Raw genomic sequence first — 20,967 nt, forward strand, 5'->3', positions numbered from 1 at the left:
TGAATGATGAAGTCAGGCAGCTTGTAAACGTATAATAAATGTGTCTTAAAAATGGATCCTAACAAGAACTGATATGCAAATAAGGAATTGTGCTGAGATGAAAGTAGACAAGATGGCAAACAAACTACGTACAATGTCATAAATCAGAAGGAATTCATGAAACTAGATGAGAAATGGTAAAATTTGGGGTGGTAGGGTAGGGAAACAAGATTAGAATGAAATGTGAGTAACGTATCTTCTGATGGGACGAAGGCCTTAAATTGCTCGTTACTGTAAGCAAGGGAACACAAGTATTGTAGCACCTACCAATATACTTCGTTGATAATCTTACGAGACAAGCTTCTCATAGGCAGACTGGTTGGATACGATGGTGCGATCAATGCTGGGGAAGAAGTTGACGAAGACTAGTGCAGTTTCAGACCATAGCCATTCATGATTTTCCTTGACAGCATTTACAACCCTTGAGGAGAAATTTCATCATTTCGTGTAATTTTCTTGTTAAAATATAGGTCCAATTCTTCTCTCCCTCTGTCCCCCTCTCTCTTTCTGACCTCTAGATTTTCAACCAAGCCTTCTTTATTTAGTGACATTCCATGGCACACATTGGTTCCGGGCAAATGTCTATTGTGTATTGTTCCTTATTTATTCAATCATAACCGTATACTTCATCCCTTGAAACTTCTCTAGTATCCATCAGACTTGGATAAAATGATAATAAAAATGACAAATCTAAAAAATATTACGGGGCAGGTAGCATGGATGAAAATAAAAATAATTTGTATTTTAACTCAATTTTATTCACCTACAGATCATTACAATCTTGATTCTCTTACCAAATATTAGACAGAACCGACATTTTCTTCCTCTTTTTTGCAGACAAAGACAGCAATCCTACATCTACCAAAATTGGCTTCAGATCAGATAAGTGGCACATGCAGCGGAGAACGCCAGTCTCTCCATATGGAGTGGGAATGGGAGAAATCTTCGGTCCGATCCAAGAGGGCAATCAGAGCAAATAAAAATACCATTACCATGTACATGAAGAATACAGGCGATGTATATGCTATGGACGAGATGGAAATGTCTATAATAAAGACCAAATCTCAAATACCGGACCTTGCAGACAGCGGTAAGTGGATAGTGATAATCCATGGAAAGTCCTTTTCTCAAAGACACCTTGAACTATTATCAACTGGACACACATAAATTCGAAAATCATCCTGATTTTATATGTAGTCCAAGAGAAAATCAACAGTATAATAGAAAATTAAAGAAAATTGTTCTGGTTTTCCTATATACCCCCAGTCTATTCAGTAATTTTTGAATCACATGCATATCTAAACCTTCCCCTGGATGAATATACTCTAAATATGAAGATTGGCCAGCCGTGATGGTGGAACAGGCGGACAAAGAAACAAAGAGACACGAAAGCTAAAAACCACTGATACGGTCTTGAGTTGACCTAAAGAGGATAAATATCTGAAAAATTGGAAAAACAAACGAAATTACAGACAGCGGACCCCGTACAACTTTATTTATACAGTTATGCACAGGCACTTTTATAAGGGCAGACATTCATTTCGAGATTTACTGCTCGTATACGGATCGATATATCGACAAATGAATTCCGCTATCAGATTCCACTTTTAGTATTCTACATGGCTGGACCTATGATATTTCTTGTATCTGATATACAGTATTTATGTGTTATATTGAGTTAGAAACACTGAATAGGGTGAAATTTGAGCAAGCTTTTCACATATTACTTTATTTTTCGGTTACTTATGTGGCATCTTGAATCATAAAATTTGGCCAACATATGTCCAGTGGTCGTGACGGTGTACGTGCCGAATTTCCTATAAGTGCGTCAAACCATAAAATAAACATGTAAAAAGTACAAAATTAAGTTAAATGCAGCTCTATTTAACGTATAAGGAACCGAGATTCGACAAAAAGTCATAGGACCAATTTTGTAGATCTTTACAAATTGAATGGCGAGTGTGCTGACTTACTGTTTTGTCACCAATTAACCCGAAACTAAGGTATGGACCTTCATTAAAATTGCCTCTATATTTCGATGTTTTTCGAGGCCAATAAGTTATACAATTGAAAAGCTTGAAATATTTCCTCAAAGGAAAGAGTGTCCAGGTTTCGGGATTAACACTGCTATACATACGGAGAAGTTAATACGAAAATAGGATAATAACTGAGGATAGCCGGATAGGACAAATATGTAAGTACCAAGAGTGTGTATTGGAATATGAAATTTCCCTCACTAAATTGTGATCGTATGAGTTACGGATTTAAGAAAGCGGTTAGCAGAGGAGAAATTCAGGCGCAGGGATTCTTAGATAAACAGATAATAACTTACTTTGTTATTACTTAAGCCTAAAGAGGCAATGCAGAAGCAAGGAAATAAAGCAAAAAACAGAAGTAGAAGAGAATACAGGAAAAATTATAGCATTTGCCCGAATACACCTTACCGTGTGAAATAATGGGCTACACTCCGCGGTACTGTTCAAATATTAAGAGCCTCCTCCCGCCAGGGCTATTCGAAGAGGATTTTAATCTTCGACGTTATTCCGGACGTTCTCTCGCCTACTGGCCGAGGAACAACCAGGATCTTACACGAATGGTGACGAAAATTGCATAACGTCACTCACTTACCGGCTGGCAAGCATCCAGAGACGTTGCCATGGTAATTGGTAGCTGCGCTGTCGGTCCATGGGTCACTCAGTGCAGAGCATGACAGCCCCAGAAAATAGTAATTTTCTCCCGTCATTTGAAGAGTATGCGAAATTATGTACATAACAAAAGTTGTTTAAAGTGAAGGGACGCTTCACATATAGTCCACGGATTTCACAGAAAATCAACAGTACAAAAGAAAATTTAGAAATTTCTTCTCGTTTTCCTATAAACCCTCAGTCTAGTCAGTGATTTTTAAACCAGAAGCATATGTAAACACTTCTCTGGACATAATCTAAATATTATATTTGGTCGATATCTATCCAGCCGTTTATCCGTGATAGTGGAACAGACAGACAAACAAACAAAAAGACACGAAAGCTAAAAACCACTGATACGGTTTTGAGATGACCTAACACGGATAAATACCTGATAAACTGTCAAACGAACGAAATTACAGGCATCGTATTCCGTACAACATTATTTATACAAATTCAATTTCAAGAATAATATAAGGCAAGAGAGGAAGCGGAATATCTAGACTAAAGTACCCTAGAAAGATCAGAGAAGATGCCGGAGGCTCATATGAGATAATAAAGAAATAGACACAAAACAGAGAGTAGAGGAGAATCTTCGGATTTATAATTAAGAATTGCCTTAATTAAATAGTTTAAAACAAAAATAATGTAAAATAACCTTCCCCGCGGTTATTACACTAACCTTGGAGTAGAGTTGGGAATGGGAAATTCGTATGGACTGAAACTTCCTTAATGATACTCGCCTCTTGTTAATTGAAGTTTAATTCACACAAATTTATATGACTGTTATATTATACATACATACATACATACATACATACATACATTATCATCGTAGATCGTTTTGCCTTTCAGCGTTCAGTCTGCAAGCCTCTGTGAATTTACTAAACGTCGACACAATCCTCTCTTTGCAACTAGTGCTGTGGCCTCATTTAGTTCTATACCTCTTTAAATTGTTAGAAACCGAGTCTAAGCATCGTCGTCTTGGTCTCCCTCTACTTGTATTACCCTCCATAGCAGAGTTCATTATTCTCCTAGGTAAACTATACTCCTCAATTCGTCTCATATGACCCCACCACCCAAGCCGGTTTATGCGTACAGCTTCATTCATCGAGTTCATTCCTAACTTAGCCTTTATCTCCTCGTTCCAAGTACCCGCCTGCCAATGTTCCCACCTGTTTGTACCAGCAATCATTCTCGCTACTTTCCTGTCTGATACTTCTAAATTATGAGCAAGATATGCTGAGACCACGCAGCTTTTGCTCTCGTAAAATAAAGTTGGTCTAAAAACAGACCGATGTAAATATGGTTTCCTCCGGGAGCTGACTTCCTTCTTAAAGAATACTGTTGATCGCAATTGTGAGCTCATTGTATTAGCTTTACGATAAATTGATTCAGTCTCACTATATTACCATCCTGGGAGAACACACAACCTAAATACTAAGCAATAATAATAATTTTCGAAAAATGCTGGTAAATGGGCGCCATGAGTTCACCAAAGAAATCCTCAAAATGTTCTTGATAATAGTAATTTACCAGGGTATCTCACATAATTCTGCAATCTCAAACATTTTCGAAAATATATAAAAATGTAAAAAGTCTAGTTGCGAAGAAAAGTACCACTGTCACGAGCTCACACAATATGAAGGTATGCACAATCCAGAAAATTAAACAAAAATCACACATTTTTAAATGAACATGTATGTTTTGTCTAGCAAACTGAAAACTATAGGTACAATGAGTGATCACCTCATACCTTCTGATATACGTAGACTGTTTCTATGAATCTTGTGTGGCTGTTTGCAGTGATACGATATGAATGCAGTACAGTACATCGCTGATCTGGCAGCGCTCAGTGTACAATGTCGTGCCTGTTGGTGCATTTTTGTGATGTTCACTGTAAATTAAAATGATGTATAGTTTTTCTTCATTACTGACGATCGGTATGTCTACTAGACGAAATAAAATGCAAGAAAAACACAAACATAGTGGTTCAATGTATCAATGCGGAAAGCAATATCCGAAACGTATGTGAAATGAGTACCAGTGCGTACTATTTCCCTGTTTGACACTGACAGCAGTACAGCAGACCAGATCACGAGACACTGGTAAACTGAGCAGTAGCAAGTGCTGTACTGATATTGTTTGTTACCATTGGTGTTTTCATGGGCCGTACTTATGGACATGGTATAGGCTTTTTGGGCTTATGCCGTGTCAAGTAAGTAAGGTAAAATACTTTACGTTTCGCGGAGAACTTTGCTCTGCGTCATAAGTAGGAAATCTCCACTGCTCACGAGGAAGACTTCTATAAGAACGAAAGTTTGAATTTATACGTTAGTAAGAGAAGTGTAAGGGTACGTTCATTCGTCACCAGATGGCTCACCGTACGCGGTACAGTGGGAAATGACGGCACCAGCAGAATCAGTCTGAGAGAGGGTCACGTAACAGGTGTACACGCATTCTGAATGTATGACACTGACACAAGCCTAGAATGAAACTTCTGGTGATGAGGAGAGTACGAATTCGGAAAACCACGAAACGAAATAAAAATTGGGAAGGGACAGGGAAGGGAACTACCTACGTAAATCCTTAATGGCTGACAACCACGTAATACTTAATTGATAGCCAGTAGCCCTGTTGAAATTGTTAGGAATTCTACGTATTTCCACAGCTTCCCGTATGATCCTGGACCTGTGGTGTATAGTGTGAGTAAGAGCTTGAGCATCTTAGATCACGATATCATGACCCGACGGTAGGGTGCGCTCAGTTATTGCTGAATTGTCTGGCTGGTGGAGACTAATATTTCGTTCATGTTCCTTGATACGAGTACCAATGGACCGGAATGTTTGGCCAATATGTACCTTGCAGCAAGTACAGGGAATTTGGTATACTCCAGGATGTAAAAGGTGGGACAATGTGTCCTTGGTTTTACCTAGACTGTGGGCAGTTTTAGTGACGGTGCCACACACGGCTTTTAAATTGTGTTTGCGGAGGACCTTGGCAATTCGATCTGTGGTGCTGTGAATGTAAGGCAGGCAGGCAGTTCCCTTCACTTGTGTGAGTTTTGCTTGGTCGTCGCTCTAAAGACGCAGTTGAAAGTTCTCTGCGAAACGTAAAGAATTTCACCTTAGTTACTTGGCACAAGCCCAAAAAGCTTATATCATGTCTGATATTGTTCGTTTACTGTAGGTTTCATGAATATTGAAATCCACCCTTGCTCTGAACATTGTACTACACACGTTGCATAACGCAAGAAACAGTGCCTCCGGTGCCACCATTTAAAATTCTACGTATTTCAGAAGGTACGAGATTTAGAAAAGGCAAACGTATTCAGTTATCACTGTAATTGTACATTTCGCTGAAACAACATTCATGTTCCATTTGACTTCTCACATTTTGTTTCATTTCGAAAATATTTAAGGTCGCCGAGTTAGGTGTATATGATAAAACGTGAAAATAGTATCCCAGGTCGCGAACATCAGCTGAAAATTAGGTACTCTGTTACGAAAGCCTTACCTGAAACCCCAGGATATCGATAGGAATTGGAAAGGACATCCACTCATGCTACTATAAAAGAATTAATTTGATAGATTAGTTAACCGAAATTTATTTAAGAACAATATAGATCAATGAAAGATTGATATAGGTTTGGAACATAAAAATTTTAAAATAAAAAATTGCAATACACGTTATTTCTGTACATATAATCATAATTACTCAGCAATATCTGTATAAGAAAACCAAATAATTGAGTCCCCTATGCTTCCTATGTCTTCCGAGATGCAGCTCCGATTACTATTTGCAGTCGTATTTTCCAGTCCAGGTACTGACTTCGATGTTCAAATTCCTTGTAGCCATTACAAGTTGACACTTTAAAGCGATAACCCTTTGGTCACGACCAAGTTCCAGACATGACATTCAAGACTCGTATACGATTGCACTCGCGACCAGAAAAGAATCAGTGTGATAATCATAACAAACTGAGACACATTTCCTTGCTCACACGGACAGGAATCTGAGAAAGAATATGCCTGATTTCCTTGAATACACGCCTTTATATGCACCTGCATTTCAAATCCACTTCCGTCCACGTTACTTCCTGGAGTACTTCAACTGACAAGATAGCAAACTAGCATTATTTAAACCGTCCAGTAAGCACCCCTTCCTCATAACATTAAATGTCCGGTGGTACTTGAAGGTGATCAAATACGTCAGCCCCGTGTCGGTAGATTTACTGGCACGTGAAAGAACTCCTGCGGGACCAAATTCCGGTATCCCGGCGTCTCCGAAAACCGTTAAGGTAGTTATTGGAACGTAAACTAAATAACATTGTTTAACATTAAATCTTTTCCGTTGTACTGGATTTGCTGACCTCGGCAAGTTCCTTCATCACTTCCTGCTTTGACAGCTGAGTACAAAATTACGTTGATTGCACATGTACAAGTATGTACCAAGAACATAATTATTGCTTGTACAATATTCAAACAAATCTTCTATATAAATAAAATCGTAACGACCGTGTGTCTGTACATTGACTATTTTGGCGAAATTTATCGACAGTTATCCGTTTCAGGTGTAATAATGAGTATCTGCATATATGTTAGCTTTAGTGTCCTGAGAGTCCTTATTTTACCCCCCACCTGTCCAAAAGCAAGACTGCGGCACAATCCGCCAGACGAGCTAAAATATTAATATTTGGCAAAATTATATGTTTTAGCTTGTAACCGACTGAGAGCTTCCAAGATCTTTAAATGTTTCACATTTTATCCGCGAATATATCGAAATATTGAGGCAATATTTTATGTCGGTGCAGACCTTCGTTTCGATGTATTTCTTGGCTAAACGGTAAGTCGTATCACAAAACAGATGGCACAATCTCGGTTCAATTCTTTGGTCTTATGATGTTTTCCATATAAGTTGAATTTGTCTCTATTTCTCGATTGTTCATGGATTTTTCACTTCGTACACGTATAATTCATAGTTTGTATAACTTATACGGAAGATAGAATCATCTAATTCTATACAAACATTGGTCCATCCTGTATCCAATTATGAGCCAAATTCCATGTTTGCAGTTGTCACAAAGTATCCAAATTTGAGAAATGAGAGAAAACCTTACCCAAATTTACCCTATTGAACGTTTCTAACTCAATCTTACCGATAAATAGATGCGATACGAGAAAATATAATCAGACAAGCCATTTAGATCGCTAAATAAGGCGTCTTTTGCCACAATTCACTTGTCAATATGACGTATCGTTTAGCAGGAGTTCATCTGTAAATGAATCTTTGTAATATTGTATACATGCATTCGTGTGTCGATTTATATATATTCACTGAAGTCGATTTGTAGCGATGTAGAAAGGGTGTGTCTGCAATTATAATTAATCTTCATAAATCGATAGTGACTCTGAGCTGGAGGACGTCTGCTATTGTAATCATTACTCTCCACATCGACTTTGACTAGCAGTAGGAATGGGAACCTTCTCCAACTCCTGTGTAACTGGCATTAGCAAGGAGGGACAACCATTGCAACGAACAATTCCCTTCTCGATTTGACTCGCAGAAGTCAAGGGAGCTTGCAATTTTGTTCAAAACTCCCCTTAACCAATTGTGTTTGGGAGTAGACAAGTGTGTCCCCTATTATAAACAAACTTACCCATCTAAAAAGTGACTGGCATTAGGCACAGTAGCCTATTATTATAATGGAAACTCACCAACTTGGTGTGACTAACATTAAGAAAAGGGCCTGTCGTTATAATGATAACAGCAGAACTCAATTCTGACTGGCAGTAGGGAAGGTGCCTGCCATTATAATAAATACTCCGCAATTGTAATCTGTCTGCCATTGTAACGAAAACTCACCAAATCGATTGTGACCGCGCAGTAGGTAAAGCGGCCTGCCATTATAATGAAAATTTCCCTACTCAATTTTGAATGGCAGTAGGCAAGCCAGCCTGACGTTAACATCACAACTCCGCAACTCGCACTTTACTTAGGAAACAACGTATGGTAACCTCCCCCCTGCTATTTCTGGATAACGCTGAAAGGCATGCAATTTTTAAAAAATGTTATTCATTGCATGTACAGTAATTTACTTCGATATTCGTATACAATGTAGAATACCGTAGCGAAACACGGGTACATTTGCTAGTAAATTATATTTAAAGTTAAGAACTTCATTTTGGTCCGTATTGAATTTAGATTTACACTATAAATTGAGGATAGTTATGTCCACCTTTTCAATACAAAAATAGAGTGAACCTGCAATCGATTCTAAGAGGAACTGCTTTGCTCACTATATATCTTCACTGAAAAGGGACCTCTACAATGGACAATTAATATTTTAAAGTTTAAAATATCAGCCGAATTTATCATTTTATTCGACTTGTTATTAAATAACCAAACTATATTAACGCAAGTTATAGAATTACTACAGACTTATAATGTAACTTATCTCCATACCTAGTACAAATAGGTCACTGTTTCCCATCTGACAGTAGGCGATTTCATTTTAATGCATGTCAGTTTAGTACTATCACCCAAACAAATGTACTATTATCTTTAACGCCTAGGAGTTATAAAAGTTTTTAAAGATTGAAAATTGTTATCTGGATGCTCTTTTAACATTTGGTAATATTTAGAAAAACTGACAATAAGCTTTAACTTTAGTCAAATAATTGTATAAAGTCATAATATATCGCATAAAATATGCTACCAATTTTAATATAAGGTTTTATGGTGTACACCAAAAATTTTTTAATAGTCATTGTAAGAATATGTTCATTTTTATATATACATATATGTATGTTGTAAGTTATGTTAATATTGTACTTAGGCCTTGTCACTAAGTTTCCTATGGCTGATGATGGCATACAAATAATGCCGAAACCGGTCCCAATGTTTGAAAGGTAATAAATATGTGATGTGTTAATGACCTCACATTGTTTTTGTATTGAAAAGGTGGACATAACTATCCTCAATTTATAGTGTAGTAAATTATATCTCAAATCAGAAATCTAACCCTATTTCCAATATTAAATTTGCCTGAAATTAAATTAAATGGAATAAATATATATTATATATTAAAGAAATATTTAAGGAACAAACTCTTGCGCAATCACATGTAAGATATGTGTAACACAGTACATGTTACAGGACACAATATAGGCTACAGTATATTGTCGCTTAAGAACCAATAAAACGTAACGAAAACGCTCCAATTTTACACCAGAAGGAAAGAAACATATACAACTGTAGAATTTGGTCCCCGGCAATGTAATAGTTCTTCTAATTTATAAGTTATAAAAAACATCATTTCTATCGGAATTTATCCATGACAGTACAGCGATAGTGAACTGCTGCATTTGGCAATATTCTGCCTACGCAAGGGGTAAGACAGCCACGATGAAATGCTTGGCCAAGTACAACCACCGCAATAAGTTCAAAGTTGAAGCGAGTCCTAACTGTTTTATGCAGACCTGTACCATCTACAAAATTACTGTAGTCTGTTCAGTGAGATGTTCACCACAATTTATTCTACAATTCTTTTAATTTTTAGTGCCAAATTCAACACTTTGGTAATGTGTTGTCGGTTCCTAGAGCTTGATTTCTTCATGTTCAAAGTTCTGAAGACTAATCGTCTCATAGAATAATATTTATGTGAGTATTGTTTTAATGTCATAACTCTTAAATAATCCATTTTTAGAGGAAGGCAAGCAGATGAATGCGTCCAAACAGAACTTAAATTTGTTCGAGGCCCCCGTAACCCATTCCAGTCTATGTTCATCGAAGACGGACCTCAATTTCAATGAGGACCTCGCCATCACGATGTCAGACGTCCATCTACAAGCATACAAGACTTCTGGCGATGACTTTGGCGAAGGTAAGTGTATATTTTTGACATGCATAGTAACCATAGGATAACACCTGAGGTGAATACTGTTCCTGATTAGATGTATAAAGCAACATGGTACTTCCAGCCAACAATACAGTTAAAAACCTTGATTACCCTAGGAGCATTTGCTAGTAAATTATATCTCAACTGAAGGGTCAGGGGAAAGAACCAGGAGAGTCAATATTTGTACAATTTGAGAAAAAGCAACTTTTGTGCTTGACTTCCCTAGTTCTTTCCCTTAACAGCGGAACTTTGAGTGCTAATTTCTCCTGAATCGCCTGCTTTTTTTCCATTTCCGACCTCGCAATAGATGCGCACGATCACTTTGAAGCGGACTGCAATAATATCTCAATTTCGATGAAAAAGTGACTTACCTGGTTTTTTATCCCCGACCCTTCAAATCTGAAATCTAACCCTATTTCCAATATTAAATTTGCCTGAAATTAAATTAAACAGAATAAATATATATTATATATTAAAGAAATATTTAAGGAACAAAGATGTATGCCACATCACAAACGAAACTCCTGGAATTCCGCGACACTGCTCAACATCCTGGAATATTAGCATGTATATGTCTGCCTTGCTTGCTTCCATACCCCTTTCGTTTTCTACTAATTTATCCCACTCTAATGATAACATATCTTTATGTTCCCAGCCTTCATAGTCCTTCACCTTCCTCACCCGATATCCTTATTTCAGTATGGTCCACACAGCTCATCCTCTTCGTTTAAAAGGATGTCCTTTTTACATCTACAGTCCTTAAAATGAATCACCTTAATTAGTTCCTACTATTTCCTTTCGAATTCCTAACCGGGGTGAGCGACCTACAAGTTGGAGGCGCTGGCCTTCTGAACCTAACTTGGCAGGTTCGATCCTGGCTCAGTCCGGTGGTATTTGAACGTGCTTAAATACGTCAGCCTCGTGTTGGTAGATTTACTGGCACGTAAAAAATTCCTTCTTACTAAATTCTGGCTCCTCGGCGTCTCAGAAAATCGTAAAGTATTTACTGGGACGTAAAGCCAATAATATCATTGTTATCTTTATTATTATTACTATTATTATTTTTATTATTATTATTATTATTATTATTATTATTATTATTATTGTTCCGGGGTTACCCGCGGAACGCAGAGGTGAAAGAAGGTGCCGGGGTGAATGGGTCTAACTACAATGTCAAGAAAAGAATTTAAAAACTTAACTGAAGGTTATATTTTTGAAAAACAACAAATTTAACACTTTTCACTTTGTGAGATAACAATGATAGAGCAATTTAGAAACAATACTTAGGAAAATCCAATATTTCAGAACTCTAAATCTCTTGGGCTACAAGACCCTAGTTTTACAATTTTTTAGTTCCCAGCACAAATTTACAAAGAGCACAAATTAATTCAAAGGGCAGAAATCCCCCAATACATGGAGCACTTGCCCGAACAATGACAATCTCAGGCCTCCCAGAGGTACTTATACAACTCTTGAAAAAGAGCTAACGTGCTCTCAGTTCTCAAGCCTACTCAAGGCAACACCGAAAGTATCTTACACCTTTTGGCCTTCCATGGCCCAACTTACAAATTGAAACAGGGGTATCTCGTACCCAACCTATAGGGCCTTCGTGTAAAAAGAAATAACAGTTAAATAAATGGCCCGAAAATAGATTTCATTTGGGGGGGGGGGTCGAGGACCTAGTTGTTAGGCCCCACTAAATCTATAGTAATCGTCATCATTATTTTAGTTTGTTTTTGAACGACTTCGGATCTAGAGTTGTCTGACAACCTGTGCTATTTCAGTATCTGTGGAAGTGTGTGTTACTCTAAACTCATTTAGGTTGTCCGGCTCTGTGGCGTGGCCGTTGGAACTCACGGTTACCGGTTCAATTTCCGATCGAATTTTGGGATTCTAAGCATGACTGGGTGTTTGTGCTGTCCCCAATAAATACTCCTGCAGCTTACACACCACTACAATAGCTCTTAGTTTCTCATATACGACAAACGCCGCCCACACAGAAGTGCTGCCCCAGGGTATAAAATTCACACTAAATTATTCATTATTTTAGTTGATCATTCTCATATAAGTCACTAATAAATTCACTAAATAAGGAGATTCGGAATGTTTTCATTTCAGTGCATCAGGGGTAGATCCGTCCGACACCGAATCTCAAGTTCGCGGGTTTGGTGTTAACAAGAAAAAATAATTATAACATCCACATTCGAAAGATAGTGGGTACAATTGCCAATGCCGTCCTCCCTGAAGATGGTTTTCCGTGGTTTCCCATTTTCACACCAGCAAAATTCTGGGGCTGTACCTTACTAAAGGCCTGTCCCATCGTCACCATAAGACCTATCTGTGCTGGTGCGACGTGAAGCAACATATTTTAAAAAATCCATTGATCGCCCTATGGAGATCTTACTCCAACATCCAGCGATGACCTTCACCCATCCTAAATGGCGTCATGTTAAATGCGTGCACACGGTTGTTAATGCCATAGTATTATTATTCTTCTCCTTTGACTTCAATACACATGCTCAGCAATTCCCTGTATTTGGGCTCGAACATAAGCCCGTTAGCTATCACGCATAACGACGAATGTATACTTGGCTAGACTCCAGACAAGGCCGGTAACTTACAATCATACGACTGATATATACTCGGCTCGACTCCATACAAGGCCGATAACTCGCACAAGTAACTCACAATCAAATTGACTGATTCACAAACTGAACCACTCAACACAAATCACTCGACAATAACATAGCACGACCAACATTAACAAGAACGAAGACATTTCAGCATTACTTTCTAACACACTACTCAAACAGTCCGCCACGACAACTCTCCCTCGATATTCCAACACAACAAGAACTCTTCGTTCGCGGCCACCCTGCTTCCATATCCATGGTACTGAAGTACTGGAACATTCGACTTGCGGCCAGAGAAGGAATATTCTCGTTTCGCCTTCCAGGAGGTCCATGGGAATACCAGATGAAGAGCATAATACAAGTACATGATGCCGTCACTTGTCCTCTGCCTCTCTCGCTCCTTCAAGGAAATACCGGAGCGGGATACAGAGGGCTGGCAGTCCGCGAATACGTAACAATATTAACAACGTAAGAAACGAAAATTTCTCTACAACTCTGTGAAAACCAAAGCATTTTTATCAGTTGTTTTAAGTAATGAGGTTTCGTTATTGGTGTTACGTCGTGTGGACTCCGGAAAGGCCTGGTGAAGGTCTTTTTAACTGGCATCCATGGGCGGTATGCGTTTGTGTATGTGTAATGATGATAATGATGATGACGATGATATTGGGAGAGGATGAAACCCGATTACGACACTTATTCATTTGCCTGAAACTGCAGGTGACCGCAAAGATTCAGAATACTAAAACAAATTTATAAATTGATACCCTACAGCAGTTATCAACAAAAAATTGAAATATATATATATCAAAAGATAATTTCGTGGTTTGAAGCATATTACGTGCGTTAACGTGTGTATGAATGTAGATGGTGTCTCAATATCCTGATGGATCTCTTCAGTTCTATGAGGGCAGTGGCATAGGTGAACATCATTGCTGATTCTCCGTCTGATGCACAAGTCGACAAAAAATTCGCGCCTCCGACTGCGAAAATAAGTCCCATGACTTCAAGGATCTTGTGGAGGTATTAATATACACTGACTGACAGTGACAATGCAACACCAAGGAGGAGTGGTTCGAAAGGGATGAAAGTTGGGAAAAAAACAGAGACGGCACGGATGAATAATTGATGTTTATTTCAAACCGATATGCAGGTTACACAATGCGCACGGCATCGACTCAGTAGGATGTAGGACCACCGCGAGCGGCGATGCACGCAGAAACTCGTCGAGGTACAGAGTCAATAAGAGTGCGGATGGTGTCCTGAGGGATGGTTCTCCATTCTCTGTCAACCATTTGCCACAGTTGGTCGTCCGTACGAGGCTGGGGCAGAGTTTGCAAACGGCGTCCAATGAGATCCCACACGTGTTCGATTGGTGAGAGATCCGGAGAGTACGCTGGCCACGGAAGCATCTGTACACCTCGTAGAGCCTGTTGGGAGATGCGAGTTGTGTGTGGGCGGGCATTATCCTGCTGAAACAGAGCATTGGGCAGCCCCTGAAGGTATGGGAGTGCCACCGGCCGCAGCACATGCTGCACGTAGCGGTGGGCATTTAACGTGCCTTGAATACGCACTAGAGGTGACGTGGAATCATACGCAATAGCGCCCCAAACCATGATGCCGCGTTGTCTAGCGGTAGGGCGCTCCACAGTTACTGTCGGATTTGACCTTTCTCCACGCCGACGCCACACTCGTCTGCGGTGACTATCACTGACAGAACAGAAGCGTGACTCATCGGAGAACACGACGTTCCGCCATTCCCTCATCCAAGTCGCTCTAGCTCGGCAGCATGCCAGGCGTGCACGTCTATGTTGTGGAGTCAATGGTAGTCTTCTGAGCGGACACCGGGAGTGCAGGCCTCCTTCAACCAATCGACGGGAAATTGTTCTGGTCGATATTGGAACAGCCAGGGTGTCTTGCACATGCTGAAGAATGGCGGTTGACATGGCGTGCGGGGCTGCCACCGCTTGGCGGCGGATGCGCCGATCCTCGCGTGCTGACGTCACTCGGGCTGCGCCTGGACCCCTCGCACGTGCCACATGTCCCTGCGCCAACCATCTTCGCCACAGGCGCTGCATCGTGGACACATCCCTATGGGTATCGGCTGCGATTTGACGAAGCGACCAACCTGCCCTTCTCAGCCCGATCACCATACCCCTCGTAAAGTCGTCTGTCTGCTGGAAATGCCTCCGTTGACGGCGGCCTGGCATTCTTAGCTATACACGTGTCCTGTGGCACACGACAACACGTTCTACAATGACTGTCGGCTGAGAAATCACGGTACGAAGTGGGCCATTCGCCAACGCCGTGTCCCATTTATCGTTCGCTACGTGCGCAGCACAGCGGCGCATTTCACATCATGAGCATACCTCAGTGACGTCAGTCTACCCTGCAATTGGCATAAAGTTCTGACCACTCCTTCTTGGTGTTGCATTTGCTCTGTCAGTCAGTGTAGTAGGGTATACGCAGTTTGCATCTATGTCCTTTGTGTTTGTCAACTCCTACTGCCTGTGTTGAATAACTCTCGTATCTGACTGTCGGAATCCGCTCTTTGTTTTTTCGTCGAAGGCAATTATGTCTAATCGCTGTACGATATGTCGTGTCATATTGAAATTATTTCAACTATAACTTCATAAATGCCCGAAACTGTTTTCTATAAAGAGTTTCATAATAAATAATGCGTCACCCGTATCCCTTTCCCACCACTTGATAATTTCTTGGTGATTTTTCTTTTAAAGTATATTTTTAGGATGGGTACAATACAAGGTTTAAAGAGAGAGAAAATATTTTGAAAATCTTGCTGGTTTTCTTATTAGCCGGTTGTTGAACACGTTTGCCCATCAATCGATACAAAACAATGATACAAGTAAAATATGTTAAATGGCTCTTAACTAATGTTTAGGAGAGAGAACACCAAATAATTTTTTTCTCCCACTAGCTCATCGAAGGATCTAGGCTACGGAAGGATGGGAAAGAGCTCTGGTCGCGTAGCTGTGAGGTTGCATTCGGGAGATGGAGGGCTCGAATCTAACCGATTCCAACCCTGAATAATGTTTTCTGTTGCTTCTCGTTTCCACACAAGGCAAATGCTGGGCCTGTACCTTAAATAAATCCACGGTCACTACCTTCGCAATCTTAGTCCTGTCCCATCCTTCTGTCGACAAAAAACTTCGATGTATTAGTGCGACGTTAAACAGCTAGCAAAAATAAAGGAAACAATCCCCGCCGTTTTCCTGTGAGAAGCACAGGTAGACATCACACTTTACACAGCGATATTGCTCCTTTTGCACCAAATCTCCGGCACCCGCCGACCAACCAAAAGAACCGAATCAATTGAAACACGCTCTGCCAGATCTACACAATGACTGCAGTACTGGTTGACGAGGCAAAACTGACACATTAGAACTAGAGAACCAGACTGCTTTAAAAATGATCTTATAGGTCAAGTACGACAGGGCCATAATGAAATTTTAAATTAGTCTATTTTGTTGGTCTAAAATGTAAAATATACCTATTTTCTGTCCGTAGGGTCCTTACTCCCCTTAAAAATTACGTTTGATAGGATTAAAGCAATGCCTTCGAATTAAGATTGGATATTAATGGGTTAAGACCAAATCATCAGCATAAACGTCACTCGACAGAATCCATTCCTGTCGTTTTACACCTTTAACTAAACGAGCGATCTAAAGGTCAAAGTATAACTCTTTCATGTAACCCAGTGTCCATTGTGAACAAAGAACTCAATCTGCTGTCAACTCACACCGAATCCCGACAAGACGTACATCTGATTCCCCATAAGAGTAACCTCTGATAACATAATCTTTGAATCATCATCATCATCATGATATGCAGTTTCCAGCTGTTGGCCAGATCTGCTTGGAACATAAGGCTCTCTATCTCCTCTTGTCTTCCCACCACTTCTCCCTCTTCACTCTTGCACAGTCCTGTCCTCTTCTCTGTACACGCTCGTCCACTCATTTTATCCGCATGTCTTTTTGTCTTCCTATACGTCTTTTTCGAGTTATCTCCATTTCGTGCTCCCTCCTGGGTATCCTTTCCTCTGCCATTCTCTTCATGTATCCACACCATCTAGGTCTAGATACCTCTTATCTTGTTCTGTAGTGTCCCTTCTTTTACTATATGTTTGAACTTCTCATTTTCCACCTTATCCATACTGTCACTCCTATCCCTCGTAACGCCGTCGTTTTGACCCTATCGCCAATATCACTATTCCATCATTATGCCTTCTCTAGATCTACTGTCTATTCCTCTTGTTGCATTTTTCAATTATTTGTGGTCCGAAAACTTTGGCAAAATGCAAGTTACTGCTGAACTGTTCACGTATGTGCTTCTTCTGTTTCTACAGCTGTAGTGTGTCCGGGACCATCGGAACCTGACTACTCCCTCGAGATTGCTATCGGAGTGATTGTAGCTGTCGCCTTCATCTCCGGCCTCATCGCCTTCATTGTCTATAAAGTGCGAGTGTCACGGCGTCCTCTGTACGTACTAAACAATGAGGGTGTCTGAGAATAATGCTCCGTCCCTTCAAAACTATTGAGGAGATAAGCGGAAAACAGCCTTCGTTGTTGTGCCGTTAATCGTGGACTGAATACTTTCAGTATTAGAACAAGCCGTCCTTTTATTTATGTATTTATTTATATATTTATTTATTTATTTTATGTATTTATTAGGATGATCAACATGTACTGACTGAATTGAGAAAGTGTTCGCGTTTACATGAGGTTAACTAGGTCCTGTAGTCCTTTTCGTTGTGGAATAAAACAGAAGAAGAGGGAATAAAAAGGATTACCAAAAGGTAATAGCAGGCATGCTCAACTAGTGTACTAAAGTGCTGAAAATTTAAAAGACAAAGTAACCCAAATTTTAGAATTTCCCAGAGTAAGCAAGGGGAATTTTTAATTTATTCACGATATTATCTGCAAAATAGTTATTTTCTAATCGTCTTTGCATTACTTACCTTTTCCTTTTACTTGTGTATGAGAATAATTTGGAGTAGGAAGCGCGCGAAGATACATCAATACACGGAAGGAATGGAAAAACACTGTATGGCAGTATACTAAAACGTTTCCTGGGTCGGACTTCCTAAAGGCGAACAATAATGTTTTCAGGAAGCAACAATTCCCATTTGTGACAGAATGAAGTTAGTATTTCCCAAACCTACCAGAAGTTTTAAATTTTGTTAATTTTTCACCGTTGGTCTAACTCACGAATTGATGGTTGAGCCAAAATATTTATCCAAGTAAACCAAAATAAAGTTATACAATGCCATTATATGATCCATTCTTCTGTACGGTTGCAAACCGTGGTCAATCAAGAAGATAGAGCGAAGAACTTTGGATACCTCTAAATGAATATGTGGAAGAGAAAGGGACCAGTCGAAGAAATTGGAAATGGGAGAAATCACAGACGAATAATGTGGGACCAATGGAAGAAACAGAGACGTGAAATGAGTGAATATCGGGCATCTAATTTGCATCAGATATTCACTGGACCTTTCGCCTCGTAAGAACGGCAGAAACGTCACAGAAAGGGGATTTTCAAAGTGGGAGTAACCCTACGAGGGCAAGATTCTTGACGGAATTGTAAAAGATCTGGATGAATTGCGAATAGCTCCAAGTGTATGGAAATAGCGGATACTAGCAGACTGAGACAGATTTGTAGCGAAGTATATGATCTAGATGGTCGGTGTAGGTGTAGGTTAGTATTATGAACTCTTAAGACAGTGAGTGCTAAAATGTATCTTGTATTGTACGTGTTATGCTGTAATTTGGTCAACGTACACCACATAAAATGATGTAATTATTTTCGGCTTGAACGAGTTCGAACTCGGATAACCTCGGTTATTTTCTATAATGAGTACAAAATAATGTGAAAGCTTTAGAATATTTATTATGTATAGCAGTGTTGTTTGTTAGATCCACCAGGTACCTAAATAAACTGTCGTGTTTATTTTGAATACAGCACACTGAATAAAAACGTTAGTAGCTTGTAGGTCGTCAATCAAATGTCACAGATCAATGAGGTACAATGACTGATGGTGAAAATCAACACAACTAACGAGAAATTTGAAAATTAATATCATGCTGTTCGAACAAAATATCTCACTGAAATAAAGGATGTTAGAGCATTAAATCTTGATATTTCTGAAATGTACTAGTAAACGTGCTCTTTCCAAAAACATTGTATTAAAATTTGTTAAAGATTCATTTTTAAGTAACGCTAACTGCGAACTTCCTTCTTAAAAGCATGAAATTATGCCTCAGTGAAATATAACAGGTTGTTCTATAAGATAAATGGGCAAAACCTATTTGAATAAACAAATGGCAGCCAACAATATCATGTTGTAATTTTCGTTATCATCCGGTAGATCGCAATCGTTGCCGAAACGTAAATAATAAAGCCGCGGGAAACAATTCATTTCAATAGTCAATACTGAAACAAAACTATGTACTGTATATTTGTTACGTTTGATTGAAGTTTTTTGTAACTAACCTGGAAACAATGTGCAGCGGATGTAACTGGCCTTAACCTGTAACATGGGTGGTTTATAACTTGCAACAGCAAAGAAATTTAGTTTTAGTCAATAAAGTGCTCCACCAAATGTGTTCGTTATTTATATATATAATTCAACACCAAATGTACATTGATTTCCGTTTGTTACGTTCTACAACATATGTATAATGTTATAACCCAAATACATTTGGTTTTAATTTGCAAAGTATCACATCAAATATCCTTTGATTCAGTTTGTTACGTACTATTTTATTTTCTAACATGTTATACTAAGTATGGATTATTTTTAGTCCGTAACGTGCTACATCAAACATGTTTGAATATAGGTTAGCACGTACTACGTCAAATATATTTGGATTTAGTCTGGAAAGTGTTTCACCAATGGTGTTTGATACTAATCCGTAATATGCTCACCAAATATATTTTGATTTAGTCTGGAACGTGCTACATCAAATGTGTTAATTTTTATTTGCAACGAGATTCACGAAATGTAGTTTAATTTAGTCGGTAAAATGCTACACCTAATATGTTTTGATTTAGTGTGAAGTATTCTATATCAAATATATTTCTTTTTATTTTCTAATGAGCTACACAAATATATTTGTATGTAGCATGTAACGTGTTATATCAAATATCGATTGTCATCCTTTATTTCGGCACAGTGAATCTATTTCGTCCCTATCTATTTCGGGCAAAAGGTCGTATCTCCCAATTCTCTTCCTATCCATTCTTTAAGTGTCGTCACGTCTCCCAGCCACATTTAGTCCATCAGAACAATATTCGTTGTGTTAATTTTCCTATGCTTACGTGTAAAAGAAAATGAATCTTGCCGTGCCGTGCTCTACGAATGTATGTTTGTATCACTTATTTACGCTCTCCTACAGTATAATGTACTTAAGGTTCATTTTCCTTTACACGTTAGCATATGAAAATGAACGCAACGAATATTGTTCTGATGGACTGCATATTCATATGTGGCTGGGAGGCGTGACCAGTCTTAAGGAAAATAATGGCTAGGAGGAGCATTGTGAGATATGACCTTCTGCTCGAACTGCGACGATTTGTAATTCAGATGAAACATTTGGAGAAAACTAGAGCAAAGGACTTATGTTATTGTACATAGTAGGCTATTTTGTTTTATGTGTTAATTATAGATAATATGTGATCTCGGTAATACATA

At 39.0% G+C, this 20,967-nt stretch overlaps 1 protein-coding gene across 1 annotated transcript in view; it reads left to right on the plus strand.

The window, feature by feature from the left end:
- Positions 1-20,579, plus strand: part of LOC136866706 (mucin-2-like) — a gene marked incomplete at its 5' end in the record, with an annotated part of 34,245 nt that extends 13,666 nt beyond the window's left edge. Inside the window, 3 exons of the mRNA XM_067143818.2 lie at positions 877-1,129; positions 10,432-10,608; positions 17,620-20,579. Of these exons, the coding sequence (XP_066999919.2) occupies positions 877-1,129; positions 10,432-10,608; positions 17,620-17,780 (591 nt within the window). The remainder of the gene's footprint in view (positions 1-876; positions 1,130-10,431; positions 10,609-17,619) is intronic.
- Between the last annotated feature and the right edge of the window lie 388 nt (positions 20,580-20,967).

Source organism: Anabrus simplex, chromosome 3 (genome assembly GCF_040414725.1).
Source record: "Anabrus simplex isolate iqAnaSimp1 chromosome 3, ASM4041472v1, whole genome shotgun sequence".
Taxonomy (NCBI): domain Eukaryota; kingdom Metazoa; phylum Arthropoda; class Insecta; order Orthoptera; family Tettigoniidae; genus Anabrus; species Anabrus simplex.